Source organism: Xenopus tropicalis, chromosome 3 (assembly GCF_000004195.4).
Source record: "Xenopus tropicalis strain Nigerian chromosome 3, UCB_Xtro_10.0, whole genome shotgun sequence".
NCBI classification, from domain to species: Eukaryota; Metazoa; Chordata; class Amphibia; order Anura; family Pipidae; genus Xenopus; species Xenopus tropicalis.
The window spans coordinates 146,208,115-146,222,472 of record NC_030679.2 but is presented as its reverse complement, the minus strand read 5'-3'; the positions used below and the strand labels follow the sequence as shown (position 1 = coordinate 146,222,472).

At 40.4% G+C, this 14,358-nt stretch overlaps 1 protein-coding gene across 1 annotated transcript; it reads left to right on the top strand.

The window, feature by feature from the left end:
- Window positions 1-3,105: 3,105 nt before the first annotated feature.
- Window positions 3,106-11,643, top strand: LOC100496966 (vomeronasal type-2 receptor 1-like). The gene is made up of 6 exons (XM_012960308.2): window positions 3,106-3,338; window positions 6,272-6,563; window positions 8,370-8,996; window positions 9,254-9,481; window positions 10,523-10,646; window positions 10,724-11,643. The coding sequence occupies exons 1-6, from the start codon at window positions 3,106-3,108 to the stop codon at window positions 11,641-11,643; spliced, it is 2,424 nt and encodes an 807-aa protein (XP_012815762.2).
- The last annotated feature ends 2,715 nt before the right edge of the window (window positions 11,644-14,358 follow it).

Sequence of the window (14,358 nt, the reverse complement as noted above, 5' to 3'; positions counted from 1 at the left end):
CTCTACTCAAATGAAAGGATTATGAACCTTTTGGACTACTGTTATCTCAATGAACCCCATACATTTTATATGAGAAGGCTGCAATTCTTAAAATGGAGGCTCATGAGGCTCATTGTTCTTGGTAACTAAATGTTACTGACTTAAAAGGTGAGGATGGGAGAGAAGGGGCCTGATAACTTTTTTTGCTTTTGTGTTTTAGGTTCAGAGCTACAGTTGAACATCTGCCTCCCTGGCCCAGTTGTTAGGAAAGGGCAACCACTAATCAGGAGTAGTGATGAACGAATCTGTCCCGTTTTGCTTCGCCATAAAATTCGCGAAACAGAAGAAAATTCGCAAAACGGCGAAAAATTCACAAAATGCATTTGTCGTGCGATTGTTTTTTGCCACCCACATCTTTTTTGTTGCCTGTGTCTATTTTTTTGGTGCTTTTTTAACGTGACCGCACCCAATTTTGACGCAACTGCACCCTTTTTTTATGTGACCGCGCCAATGCCGAAATACGGAAATTTGCTGCGAATCCATGCCTGGTGAAAAAATTTGCTCATCACTAATCAGGAGTAGTGATGAGCAAATCTGTCCCGTTTTGCTGAAAAATTTGCGAATTGAGCGGTGAAAAATCTATAAAACAGTGAAAATGTTGCGCATCATCAAAAAAATTATTGTATGCATCATCGAAAAATGCCGCGCTTGACTAATTTTTTACATGGCAAATTTTGTTGCCCGTTTCGCGAAATATTCCACCAATAGCGAAACCTAAAAAATTCAATGCAAGTCCATGCCTGCCTAATTATTGCACCCATCATTAATTAGGAGGTCTTAGCTCCAAACCTCAGCTACATTTGAACTCCCAATAAGATGAACAGAAGGCAGCCAAGGTGTGCAGAGGATCATCCATTGCCATTGTCAATATGCCGTAATCTAATTCTGTAGGATCCCAGCTAGTGAGGAGCGAATCTGTCCCGATTCGCCATAAAATTTGCGAAACGGCAAGAAAATTCACGAAATGGCAAAAAATTTGTGAAACGCATTTGTTGCGCAAATTTTTTTTTTGTTACCCGAGTCTTTTTTGGTTGTCTGTGTCATTTTTTTGTCGCCCACACTTTTTTGACGCAACCATGCCCCAATTTGACGTGTGTAAAAAAATTTGTACGCATGGCGAATTTTTCCACTGCAAATTTTCACTGAAATTTTGAGAAACAATTTGCCACTGCCGAAATGCGGAAATTCACTGCGAATCCATGCCTGGCAAAAAAATTCACATATCACTAGTGATAAGTGAATCTGTTCCGTTTCGCCGAAAAATTCGCAAATCTTTCAAAAGATCAGCGAAACGGGGAAAAATTTGCGAAACGGCAAAAATGACGTGCGGCAAAAAAAATTGTCACCCGCGACTATTCTTTTGTCGCCTGCGGCTGTTATTTTGTCTCGTGGCTTTTATTTCATTGTCCGGCTATTATTTTGTTGCCCAAAATGCTGAACGTGCTGGAAGTGGGGGATTAACAGAAACACCAAGCATTTTTCTAGTCAGATGTTAGAGATTCTGCATGGAGAATGGGGGGGTGACAATTTTTGAAATTATCTGAAAAATTATTTTAAGCATTAGGGGAGCGGTACACAGGGAGATTAGTCGCCCAGCGACAAGTTTTTGTTGTCGCGGGCGACTAATCTCCCCACAACGCCATGCCACCGGCGATTTACATTCTAGCCAGTGGGATGGCATTGCAGATAAGTCACCCGCGACAACGAAGATTTGTCTTTGTTGGCATTTTTGAATTTTAGTTTTGGAACTAATGAGCTGACTATAGTTTCAACTTCTAATTTACCAAGAAACATTGTAAGCCAAACTGAGAAAAAGTTCTATAAAGTTCCACCTTTAGTGATGGGCGAAATGTTTTGCCAGGCATGGATTCGCAGTGAATTTCCGTGTTTCGCCATTGGCGGATTGTTTTGCGAAACGGATGAAAAAATTTGGCGTGAAAAATTTGTATCGCGTCCAAAAATTGTCGCGGGCGACAAAAGAATAGTCGTGGGTGACAAAACAATAGCCACGGGCGACAAAAGAATAGCCGCGGGCGACAAAACAATAGCCATGTGACAAAACAATAGCCGTGGCCGACAAAAGAATAGCCGTGCGACAAAACAATAGCCGCGGGCGAGAAAAGAATAGCCGGGTGACAAAACAATAGCCACAGGCGACAAAAGAATAGCCGCGCGACAAAACAATAGCCACAGGCGACAAAAGAATAGCCGCGCGACAAAACAATAGCCACGGGCGACAAAAGAATAGCTGCCCGACAAAAGAATAGCCACCCGACAAAAGAATAGCCACGGGCGACAATTTTTCGCCCGCGTGACTTTTTCACGTTTCGCAAATCTTTTGAAAGATTTGCAAATTTTTCGGCGAAGCAAAACGGGACAGATTCACTCATAACTATCCACCTTCTGTTAAAATAAATAACTCCTACCTGATCCAGAGGAATAAGGGCCAAAACTACCTTTAAAATTTGCCCCAGTTGCTGATTTAATTCTGCAGCAAAAATGTTCAGTTCTACCCTATAACTATGTTTGCCTTCAAACAAGTGACCAGTCAATGCTTCAAGCTGATTGGTTGCTATGGGTTACTACAGCGGTAGTACGTTTGCACCCCTTTATGCCGGAATAATGCATGAAAGTGGCAAAATGTCACCCGTGACCCTCGAAAGCAAACATCTGATAAGTATGGTTAAGTAGACCGGCAAAAGTTGCAGCAACAAATATTTTGACGTGGTATTCCTCATAATTAAATTATTTGGTAGGTCTAAGTATTATTTATATGCCATTACCTTGATTACATACAGATACTTCTATATTTTTATAATCCATTTAATCTAATGAAACATTTTCTTTCGGGACTACTTTTTCCATATTGATAAATGGATAGTTAGCGTCACTCAACTTCCCTCGGCTGTTCAAATAATTACCCAGAGTTCTGTACTGACATTCCCCATGGCCTACTTATCTTTATAATATAAAGAGCAATCTCGGGAAGCCCATAATATCGTTTTTCTTAATTACTAAGGCAGTGACTGTTTGACATAATGATCAACTGAGATGTTTCTCGATAACATGAAGGTTTGTCCAGCAACCATCTGCTTTGTCCTTTCTACAACATGGACTTTCAATACCTTTGCTATAGGTTCAGACTCCAAATTCAGTTGCAACCTGCCCAATGAGAACAATACTGGGTTTCTGTACCGCCCCGGAGATATTGTTATAGGGGGAACCTTTATGGTTCATGTGGAGAGTGTCTACCATAATATCGACTTCACTAGGAAACCCCAAGAACTCCAGTGCCTGAAGTAAGTAAGAATGAAGAATTGACTTTCTAATGAGATCATTGCTTCAGAAAATCATAGTACAGGTAAAGGACCCATTATCCAGAATGCTCGGGAATCATTTAACCATTAAATAAACCCAATAGGACTGTTCTGCCCCAATAAGGGGTAATTATATTTTAGTTGGGATCAAGTACAGGTACTGTTTTATTATTACAGAGAAAAGGGAATCATTTAACCATGAAATAAACCCAATAGGGCTGTTCTGCCCCCAATAAGGGGTAATTATATCTTAGTTGGGATCAAGTACAGGTACTGTTTTATTATTACAGAGAAAAGGGAATCATTTAACCATGAAATAAACCCAATAGGGCTGTTCTGCCCCAATAAGGGGTAATTATATCTTAGTTGGGATCAAGTACAGGTACTGTTTTATTATTACAGAGAAAAGGGAATCATTTAACCATGAAATAAACCCAATAGGGCTGTTCTGCCCCCAATAAGGGGTAATTATATCTTAGTTGGGATCAAGTACAGGTACTGTTTTATTATTACAGAGAAAAGGGAATCATTTAACCATGAAATAAACCCAATAGGGCTGTTCTGCCCCAATAAGGGGTAATTATATCTTAGTTGGGATCAAGTACAGGTACTGTTTTATTATTACAGAGAAAAGGGAATCATTTAACCATGAAATAAACCCAATAGGGCTGTTCTGCCCCAATAAGGGGTAATTATATCTTAGTTGGGATCAAGTACAGGTACTGTTTTATTATTACAGAGAAAAGGGAATCATTTAACCATTAAATAAACCCAATAGGACTGTTCTGCCCCAAAAAGGGGTAATTATATCTTTTTTGGGATCAATTACAAGGTACCGTTTTATTACTACAGAGAAAAAGGAAATCCATTTTAAAACTTTTATAAATAGACATTTATCATAACATTACCTATGAAATACCTTGCAGGACTCTACAAGTCTCATAAATTATCAAAAGGGTAATGGACTTCATATCCTACTTCTAATGAGCAGGGCTCTCTTTACTTATTTGTCTGTAGTGGTTAGTATTTATATTATCTGTATGTTTGATGTATCCACCCTTCTCTTTATAAATACTTGTTCATAATAATGTTAATAATCACTCATTTTGTCCACGCTAGGGACTTGGTGAATACTTAATAGCCTTCTGTTTGACAGGGTGCTAGGACTACGATTTCTCAAGAGGAGGTTGGATGTACCTAGGCTATAAGATATAAGGGCTCATTTACAAATGTTGGGAAAGGGTGCAAGGTGCAAAAAACAACCCCAAGCCACCATGTTTTTTGCAGTTTGTACCCTTTCCCATGAAAAATTCCCTTATCAAGGAACCCCCAGGTTACATACATGTAACATAGTAAATTAGGTTGAAAACAGATGTAAGTCCATCACGTTCAACCATAATGCCTAACTTCTAGTTGATCCAGAGGAAGGCAAAAAACCCCATCTGAAGCCTCTGAAATTTGCCGCAGAGTGGAAAAAAAATTTCTTCCTGACTCCAAGGTGGCAATCGGACCAGTCCCTGGATCAACTTGTACTAAGAGCTATCTCCCATAACCCTGTATTCCCTCACTTGTACTGAGAGCTATCCCCCCTACTCCTGTATTCCCTCACTTGTACTGAGAGCTATCTCCCCTACCCCTGTATTCCCTCACTTGTACTGAGAGCTATCTCCCCTACCCCTGTATTCCCTCACTTGTACTGAGAGCTATCCCCCTACCCCTGTATTCCCTCACTTGTACTGAGAGCTATCTCCCCTACCCCTGTATTCCCTCACTTGTACTGAGAGCTATCTCCCCTACCCCTGTATTCCCTCACTTGTACTGAGAGCTATCCCCCCTACCCCTGTATTCCCTCACTTGTACTGAGAGCTATCCCCCCTACCCCTGTATTCCCTCACTTGTACTGAGAGCTATCCCCCTACCCCTGTATTCCCTCACTTGTACTGAGAGCTATCTCCCCTACCCCTGTATTCCCTCACTTGTACTGAGAGCTATCTCCCCTACCCCTGTATTCCCTCACTTGTACTGAGAGCTATCCCCCATACCCCTGTATTCCCTCACTTGTACTGAGAGCTATCCCCCATACCCCTGTATTCCCTCACTTGTACTGAGAGCTATCTCCCCTACCCCTGTATTCCCTCACTTGTACTGAGAGCTATCTCCCCTACCCCTGTATTCCCTCACTTGTACTGAGAGCTATCCCCCCTACCCCTGTATTCCCTCACTTGTACTGAGAGCTATCCCCCATTCCCCTGTATTCCCTCACTTGTACTGAGAGCTATCTCCCCTACCCCTGTATTCCCTCACTAGTACTAAGAGCTATCTCCCATACCCCTGTATTCCCTCACTTGCTAAGAATCCATCCAGCCCCTTCTTAAAGCTATATAATGTATCAGCCAGCACGACTGATTCAGGGAGGGGATCCCAGAACCTCACAGCTCTCACTGTAACAAACCCTTTTTCTCCCTTCTTCTAAACAAAGTGGGTGCCCTCGTGTCTGTTGGAAGGCCCTACTGGTAAATAAAGCATTAGAAAGGTTATTATATGATCCCCTTATATATTTATACATAGTTATCATATCCCCCCTTAAGCGCCTCTTCTCCAGTGTAAACAAACCCAACTGGGCCAGTCTTTCCCCATAACTGAGGCTTTCCATACCCTTTACCAGCTTAGTTGCCCTTCTCTGGACCCTCTCTAACCCAATAATGTCCCGTTTGAGCACTGGAGACCAGAACTGAACAGCATATTCTAGATGGGGCCTTGCCAGCCCCCCCCAGCCCCCCCCCTCCTGAATATATGTATATATTGAACTTCCAGCTTGGTTTATACTTCTACCTGTGTATAGATCATATGTATCTCTAGCAACTTTAGTTTAGTATCTTGTCATCAACCATCTCCATTTCTCCATTTCATTCTAGGTTTGCTATTGAGTATTACCAGACCGTGCGTGCATTAATATTTGCTGTGGAGGAGATTAACTCAGATATTGAACTTCTTCCCAACATTACATTGGGCTTTCAGATTTTTGACACTTGTGTCACGTTACGTAGAGCAGCCCAAGGGGCTCTTTCAATGCTATCAGGGGGCGAGGAAATCACTCCAAATTATAAATGTTACAAAGGGGGACCTCTTGCTGGAATTGTTGGTGACTCTGGGTCCTCACGATCAATACTCATGGCCCAGATCTTAGGATTATATCGATATCCACAGGTGAGTGCAATACCCTTTATTATTTAATACATCTCAATGCTGGTTTTCACAAGTAGCAGGTTCTTTTTGCTTTAACGCAGAGATGAGCATTTGTGGATTGCATGTATTAAGGTTAGTGATGGGCGAAATTTTTCGTCAGGCATGGTTTCGCTATTGGCAGATTTTTTTTCATGAAACGGGCGACAAAATTCACCGGTGAAAAATTCACCATGTCCAAAAAAATTGTCGCCTACATCGAAAAAATTGTGGCAAGCGTCAAAAAAATGACACGGGTAAAAAAAAATTTTGTGCACGTAAATTTTTTGACAATTTTTTTAATGCGGGCAACAATTTTTGGGACACGCAACATTTTTTCCGTTTCATGAATTTTTCGCCATTTCACGAATATTTTGAAAGATTAGCAAATTTTTTGGCAAAGGGAAACAGGACAGATTCGCTCATCACTACTTATGGTGAATTCTATTTGTACAGAGCTTTTTACTCCCTCAAGCAAATTAACAAAGTATCTCCAGCCTTACCTATGTTCACATAGGTACCAAAAACATAGTTCTCCCTTACCACCAAAAAGGGGTCATCCCCTAAAACCACGACACCACGTCCCAAAAAATTGTCGCCTGCGTAAAAATAAATTGCGGCATGCAACAAAAAATTACGCAGGTAAAAAAAAAGTGTTGTGCATGTCATTTTGACGCGTGCGACAATTATTTTTTTTTATGTGGATGACAACTTTTTGGGATGCACAACATTTTTGCTGTTTCGTGAATTTTTTCTCGTTTCCCGAATATTTTGAAAGATTTGCTAATTTTTTGGAAAAGCGACACAGGACAGATTCGCTTATCACTTCTTATGGTGAATTCTATTTGTACAGAGCTTTTTACTCCTTCAAGCAAATGAACAAAGTATATCCAGCCTTACTTACGGTCACATAGGTACCAAAAACATAGTTCCTTCTCCCTTACCACCAAAAAATTGTTGCACGCGGCAAAAAATTATGCAGGTAAAAAAAATTGTGTTGTGCATGTCATTTTGATGCGTGCAACAATTTTTTTGTTTAAGTGGACGACATTTTTTGGGGTACTTAACATTTTTACCACTTTGTGAATTTTTTTTCTCTTTTCCGAATATTTTGAAAAATTTGCAAATTTTTTGGCAAAGCGAAACAGGACAGATTTGCTCATCACTACTTATGGTGAATTCTATTTGTACAAAGCTTTTTACTCCCTCAAGCAAGTTAACAAAGTATCTCCAGCCTTACTTACAGTCACATAGGTACCAAAAACATAGTTCTCCCTTACCACCAAAAAGGGGTCATCCCCTAATACCACGACACCACGTCCCAAAAAATTGTCACCCATGTCAAAAAAAATTGCAGCACGCGGCAAAAAAATTGTTGTGCATTTTTTGGGATGAGCAACGTTTTTGCCATTTCGTGAATTTTTTCTCATTTCCCGAATATTTTGAAAGTTTTGTGAATTTTTCGGCAAAGCGAAACAGGACAGATTCGCTCATCATTATTTATGGTGAATTCTATTTGTACAGAGCTTTTTACTCCCTCAAGCAAATGAACGAAGTATCTCCAGCCTTACTTACGGTCACATAGGTAACAAAAACATAGTTCCTTCTCCCTTACCACCAAAAAGGGGTCATCCCCTTATAAACGCACTTCTGCAAGGAAAGTCCTGCCGCTGAGCCTATCTCTGTTCCTACAATTCTTTTATCTACTCCCTAAAGCAGAATTGAGAATATTTATTATGTCACAACCATATACATATTTTAATTGGTGTCCCCTTCGTTATATTTTTACAGATCAGTTATTTTGCAACAAGTCCTATTCTGAGCGATCGCAAACTCTTTCCTTCATTTTTCCGCACCATACCTAGTGATGAGTTTCAAATGAGAGGCCTGGCCCTGCTGGTTTCTCACTTTGGCTGGACTTGGGTTGGCCTCTTAGCTAGTGATAATGATTATGGACAGTTTGGACTTCAGTTGGTAAAAGAGGAGATAACAAATGCAGGAGCTTGTCTGGCTTTCTCCGAGATTATTTTGACTGGTCAGTATAATAGAAATGCTCCTCATCTTGCCCAAATCATTAAAAGGTCAAGTGCAAATATTGTGGTGGTGATAGCCTATGATTTTGTGGTTGTGTTGGAAGAACTCTTGAGACAGAATGTGACAGGGAAAATATGGTTAGCCAGTGAATCTTGGTCAACTTCAGGTTTACTCTCTACTAAGCGCTACCAAGGAATATTATTGGGCACTCTAGGGTTTGCCATTCATAGTGGGCACATGCCAATGTTCAATAAATATGTCAACAGCCTCCATCCATCAACAGATCTCTATGATCCATTTATAAAGGAATTTTGGGAAGAAGCTTTCACCTGCAAGTGGCCGAGTCAGGAAAATGTTGTTCTGGGAACAGAAAATATATCAAAGGTTTGTACAGGAAATGAAAAATTGGGGAGTCAGTTAAAAGAAGAATATCAAAGAGAGTCCCTTAGTGTGTATACTGCAGTCTATGCTATTGCATGGGCGCTACATCATTTGGCAAACTGTACTCCTGGAACTGGACCATTCCATCATGGTCATTGTGCCAATATCTCATCATTTCACCCTTGGCAGGTAAGGAAGATCTATTTTATGTACTGTTATGTCTCCGATGTTCTGTTTTTTTAACCTAAATGTATTTCCAGCTTCTCCACTATGTTAAAAATGTCAACTTCGAGACAAAAAAAGGAACACAAGTTTCTTTTGATGCCAAAGGGAATCCTCCAGCAGTTTACGACATTGTGAATTGGAAAATGAGCACCAAGGGAACACTGGAACACGTTGTGGTTGGGAATTATGATTTTAATGCTCTTATTGGCAAAAGCTTCAACATAGACAACTCTGGAATTACATGGATCAACAACAACACTCAGGTATCGGACCGTAGCCCTAATGTAAGACTGTAGTTCCCTAATTTAAAATATATTGTTACCAAAATAAATAATGACATAGTCAACATCAATCACTTGTAGATCCCTATTTTTTTTTTGCCCAAGAGTATGGTACAGGTATGGGATCCCTTATATAGAAACCCATTATCCAGAAAGCTCCGAATTACGGAAAGGCCATCTCCCATAGACTCCATTTTAATCAAATAATTCAATTTTTTTCAAATGATTTCCTTTTTCTCTGTAATAATAAAACAGTACCTGTACTTGATCCCAACTAAGATATAATTACCCCTTATTGGGGCAGAACAGCCCTATTGGGTTTATTTCATGGTTAAATGATTCCCTTTTCTCTGTAATAATAAAACAGTACCTGTACTTGATCCCAACTAAGATATAATTACCCCTTATTGGGGCAGAACAGCCCTATTGGGTTTATTTAATGGTTAAATGATTCCCTTTTCTCTGTAATAATAAAACAGTACCTGTACTTGATCCCAACTAAGATATAATTACCCCTTATTGGGGGCAGAACAGCCCTATTGGGTTTATTTAATGGTTAAATGATTCCCTTTTCTCTGTAATAATAAAACAGTACCTGTACTTGATCCCAACTAAGATATAATTACCCCTTATTGGGGGCAGAACAGCCCTATTGGGTTTATTCAATATTTAAATGATTTAAGTTATGGAGATCCAAATTACGGAAACATCCCTTGTCTGGAAAACCCCAGGTCCTGAGCATTCTGGATAACAGGTCCCGTACCTGTACTACAACCTAGTTCCCATTTTGTGACTGGTTTCTTAAATAATATTCTATATGTATGTATATATTTTTATATATTTAGCCATTATTCAGAACTTTGTAGCCAGGGCAGTGTTACCATGGTATATGCAGCTAGAATTCTGGCATCTGCATAGTAACGAGTTCATGCTGAAAAAGGCACATTTAAAAATAAAGAAATGCGAGGACCTGATATTATAAATCATGGATGAGCATATACAAATCCTTTGTAATGTCCATAGGTTCCTATTTCCAAGTGCAGCCCCAGCTGTCATTTAGGATTTAGGAAGGTGATTGTACCAGGGAAACCCGCTTGCTGCTATGAGTGTGCCCGGTGTCCCCAGGGGCAGATTTCAAACCAGACAGGTAGGTAAAATATTATTTTATGTTCTTGGAAAATACATCACTTATAAATAAACTAATAGAAGTTTTGTTTTCACCAGATGCAGTGAAATGTCTTCCATGTTCCTGGGACACGTGGCCCAATCTACAGCAGGACAGATGCCTACCAAGGCCTACAGAGTTCCTTTCCTATGGAGATCCTTTGGGGTACAGCTTAGCAGCTGCATCAGTTTTCTCCTCCCTCACCCCACTTTTTATTCTTGGAGTTTTTTATTTTTTCAAAAAGACACCAATAGTCCGAGCCAACAACTACTCCCTTAGCTGCCTTCTCCTGCTTTCCCTGTTCCTCTGTTTCCTTTGCTCTTTAGGGTTCATTGGTTACCCACAACCTGAAAAGTGCCTTCTGCGCCAGGTGGCATTTGGGATGGTTTTTGCCCTCTGCATCTCCTGTGTTCTGGCCAAAACCATCACTGTTGTCATTGCCTTTAATGCAACCAAACCCGGCAGCAGGTTAAGAAAGTGGACAGGGGTGAAAGTGTCCTCTAGTATCATTATAGTTTGCACCTCAATTGATTTTTGCTTGTGTGTGATTTGGGTGATATACTTTCCTCCTTTTTCTGAACTTGATACTTACACCAAACCTGGATTCATCATTGTCAGCTGCAATGAGGGCTCACCCACAGCTTTCTGGTGTATGCTGGGATACCTTGGCTTCTTGGCCTCCATCAGTTTCATTGTTGCCTTCCTGGCCAGACGCCTCCCTGACAGTTTCAATGAAGCCAAATTGATCACATTCAGTATGTTGGCTTTCCTCAGTGTGTGGGTGTCCTTTATCCCAGCCTATCTCAGTGCCCGGGGCATGTATACTGTGGCAATGGAGGTCTTTGCCATCCTGTCTTCCAGTTGGGCTGTGGTGGGCTGTATCTTTGTGTCAAAATGTTTTATTGTATTGTTCAGACCCAACCTGAACTCCAGAGAACATCTCATGGGCAGAGGTAGAAGAAAACACATAGAAGGTTGAGATACTGTACATGTGAACCTGGCCTCTTTTTAAAAACTCAATAAAATATTATTGAGTTTGGTTCTAATAACCTGATTGTTGCCCTACTATTTGCCATTTATTTTTGCATAATTTATAACCAGTGTCCTGTATAAAATTGCTACATCTTTTGCTGTTCTTCATGATGCATGTTTCTCTTGTTGACTATACATAGAATTGTGTATCCGTGGCAACAATCTTTTTGAATTTATATCAAGCTTTCCACTTATTTCAAGCATTTTAATAATATTAATTGCAATTTTGACTGGTCTACATTACTCGATTCCTTTTTATTGGTTTCTAGAAAAACAATATTGTTGAAAAAGATGTTAACTATCAGCATCATTGTCTCCTTGTAGAAAATTATAAAAAAAAATATTTGGCTAATTACAGGGTCTTTTTGTTTTTTTTGAAAGTCTTGTCGGTGGTGATGAGTGAATCTGTCCCGTTTTGCTTCGCTGAAAAATTTGCAAAACTTCAAAAAATTTGTGCCGCAAGATTTTTTTGATGCGCCTGTGACTTTTTTTGACACGACCGTAAATTTTCCGAGGCCGAATTTTGCGGGTGTTTCTCGGAAAAAAATTACCATTGCCGAAATGTAGAATTCATAATTCTGAATTCGATTAGGTTGAGAATGCAGAATTCACTGCAGATCCATGCTTGCCAAAAAATTTGCTCATCGCTACTTGTCAGCAAAAAACACAGAACAAATAAGGGATATGTGAAAAACTTCTATTGAATTTCATTCGTCTTGATGGCCAATTGGATACCTGGGGTATAATGGTAAATAAAAATGAAGAAAAACCTAGAAGAGCCTAGAAGAATACAAAGAAGTACAACTAAACTGGTAAAGGGTATGGATTAATGAAACTACATGTATAAGTTGTTTCTTTGGAATAAAGAAAGGCATCTGTGAGGGGACATTATTCCACTTTAGGTTGATGCCACACGTGGCGTTTTTACGCTGCGTATATTCTCAGCCTAAAAACGCTGCACAAGCCACACAGCCCCTGACTATGGCGTTTTTCAGCCTAGAACTGGTGACGTAGCAAATCCCGTTTCCCATGGTGCTAATAGTGCAAAATAGTAAAAAACGCAGAGTATTTCCGCTAGGTCTGGCAGCTGCCTTTGCGTATACATAGGAATAGCTTGCTGTGCAAATACTGGCGTATTTCGGCCAACGCTTGAAAAATACGTGCTAAGGCGTTTTCTAGCGTATTTCCGCATTGTGTGGTTTGCTTCGAGTCTTTTCAAGTCATTTCTATGGATGATGATATCGGGCGTTTTTCAGCCGCCGAGAGAATTAGAAAATACGCAGCGTAAAAACACCACGTGTGGCATCAGCCTTACGAGTGTAAAAGAGAACATTAGACAGATATTTTTATCCATATAGAAAGAAAAAGAGACCACTGAGGAGCTGAACCTTCATTTTAAGCAGGAAAAATGGTATTTCGTGGTAAGAGCAGTGAGGCTATGGAATGCCCTGTTGGGTTATGTTGCGATGGCAGATTCTATTAATGACTAAAGTTAGTGATGAGTGAATCTGTTCCGCTTCGCTTTGCCATAAAATTTGCGAAACGGCGAAAATTTGTGAAACGCATTTGTCTCACACGCGTCATTTTTTTTTCCGTCCGTGCTTTTTTGAAGCGACCATGCCCAATTTTGACGCAATTGCGCCCTTTTTTTTACAAGAGCGCACCCTTTTTTTTACGTGACCACGCCCAATTTGACGTGCAACAAAAAAAATCCAATCTTGGCACGACCTCGCCCAATTTGACGTGACCGGGACTTCTTTCGACGAGCGACAAATTTTTCCGTGGTGAATTTTCGTGGAACAATTCTCCAATGGCAAAATGAGGAAATTCGCTGCGAATCCATGCCTGGCGAAAAAATTCACTCATCACTAGTGATGAGCGATTTTTTTTTGCCAGGCATGGATTCGCAGCGAATTTCTGCATTCCGCCTTTGCCAAATTGTTTCACAAAACTGCTACGGAAATTCGTAGCGGAAAAATTTGTCGCTCGTCAAAAAAAGTCCCGGTCACGTAAAATTGGGCGAGGTCGTGCCAAGATTGGTTACGGAAAAAAAAACCAAATGCGTTTCGCAAATTTTCTTGTCGTTTTGCAAATTTTACGGCGAAGGTAAATGGGACAGATTTGCTCAAAATCTATAGTTAGATAGGTATATTACAGACCAGGAGGTGCATGTCAGGACCAAATGGGATTTGAACATTGGAGTATTTATGTTAGGTACTGTGTACTTACCAACTGAGCCACTGGGGACTATAAGCCCCTTTATAAGCCTACCTCTGGCTATTTCTCTTGGTTTGGTCATTAAGCTTACTAGCTGAGATCCTGCCGTCATGGTTCCTGTGTTCCTAGTTCCTTGTTCCCTGCCCTGTTCCTGTACCCCTGTGCCCCTCCTAGCTCTGCTCTGGTGGATCACCTTGGCCTTATCTTCGACCAATCTTGCCAGCTGCCTGTCCCAACTACCGGTCCAACTCCATTTCTGCCTGTCAATTGCTGTTACTGGCCTTTATATTTGTTTATATTTTCACCTTGCACCAATTTCTGTTCTGTTATTTTGTCTTCATTAAAACCTTGCATTCACATAATCATGGCTCCACAGCTTAGTCCTTCCATTTGCGGGTATATACCCCTGGTTACCCAGTGTACAGACTTCCATATTATTTCTTGA

Excerpts from the sequence above, each read along its gene's own strand:
- LOC100496966 (XM_012960308.2), top strand. The coding sequence starts at position 3,106 with ATGAAGGTTTGTCCAGCAACCATCTGCTTTGTCCTTTCTACAACATGG. Across the intron at positions 3,339-6,271 it reads CAAGAACTCCAGTGCCTGAA|GTTTGCTATTGAGTATTACC; the intron begins GTAAGTAAGAAT and ends ATTTCATTCTAG. Across the intron at positions 10,647-10,723 it reads GCAGATTTCAAACCAGACAG|ATGCAGTGAAATGTCTTCCA; the intron begins GTAGGTAAAATA and ends TGTTTTCACCAG.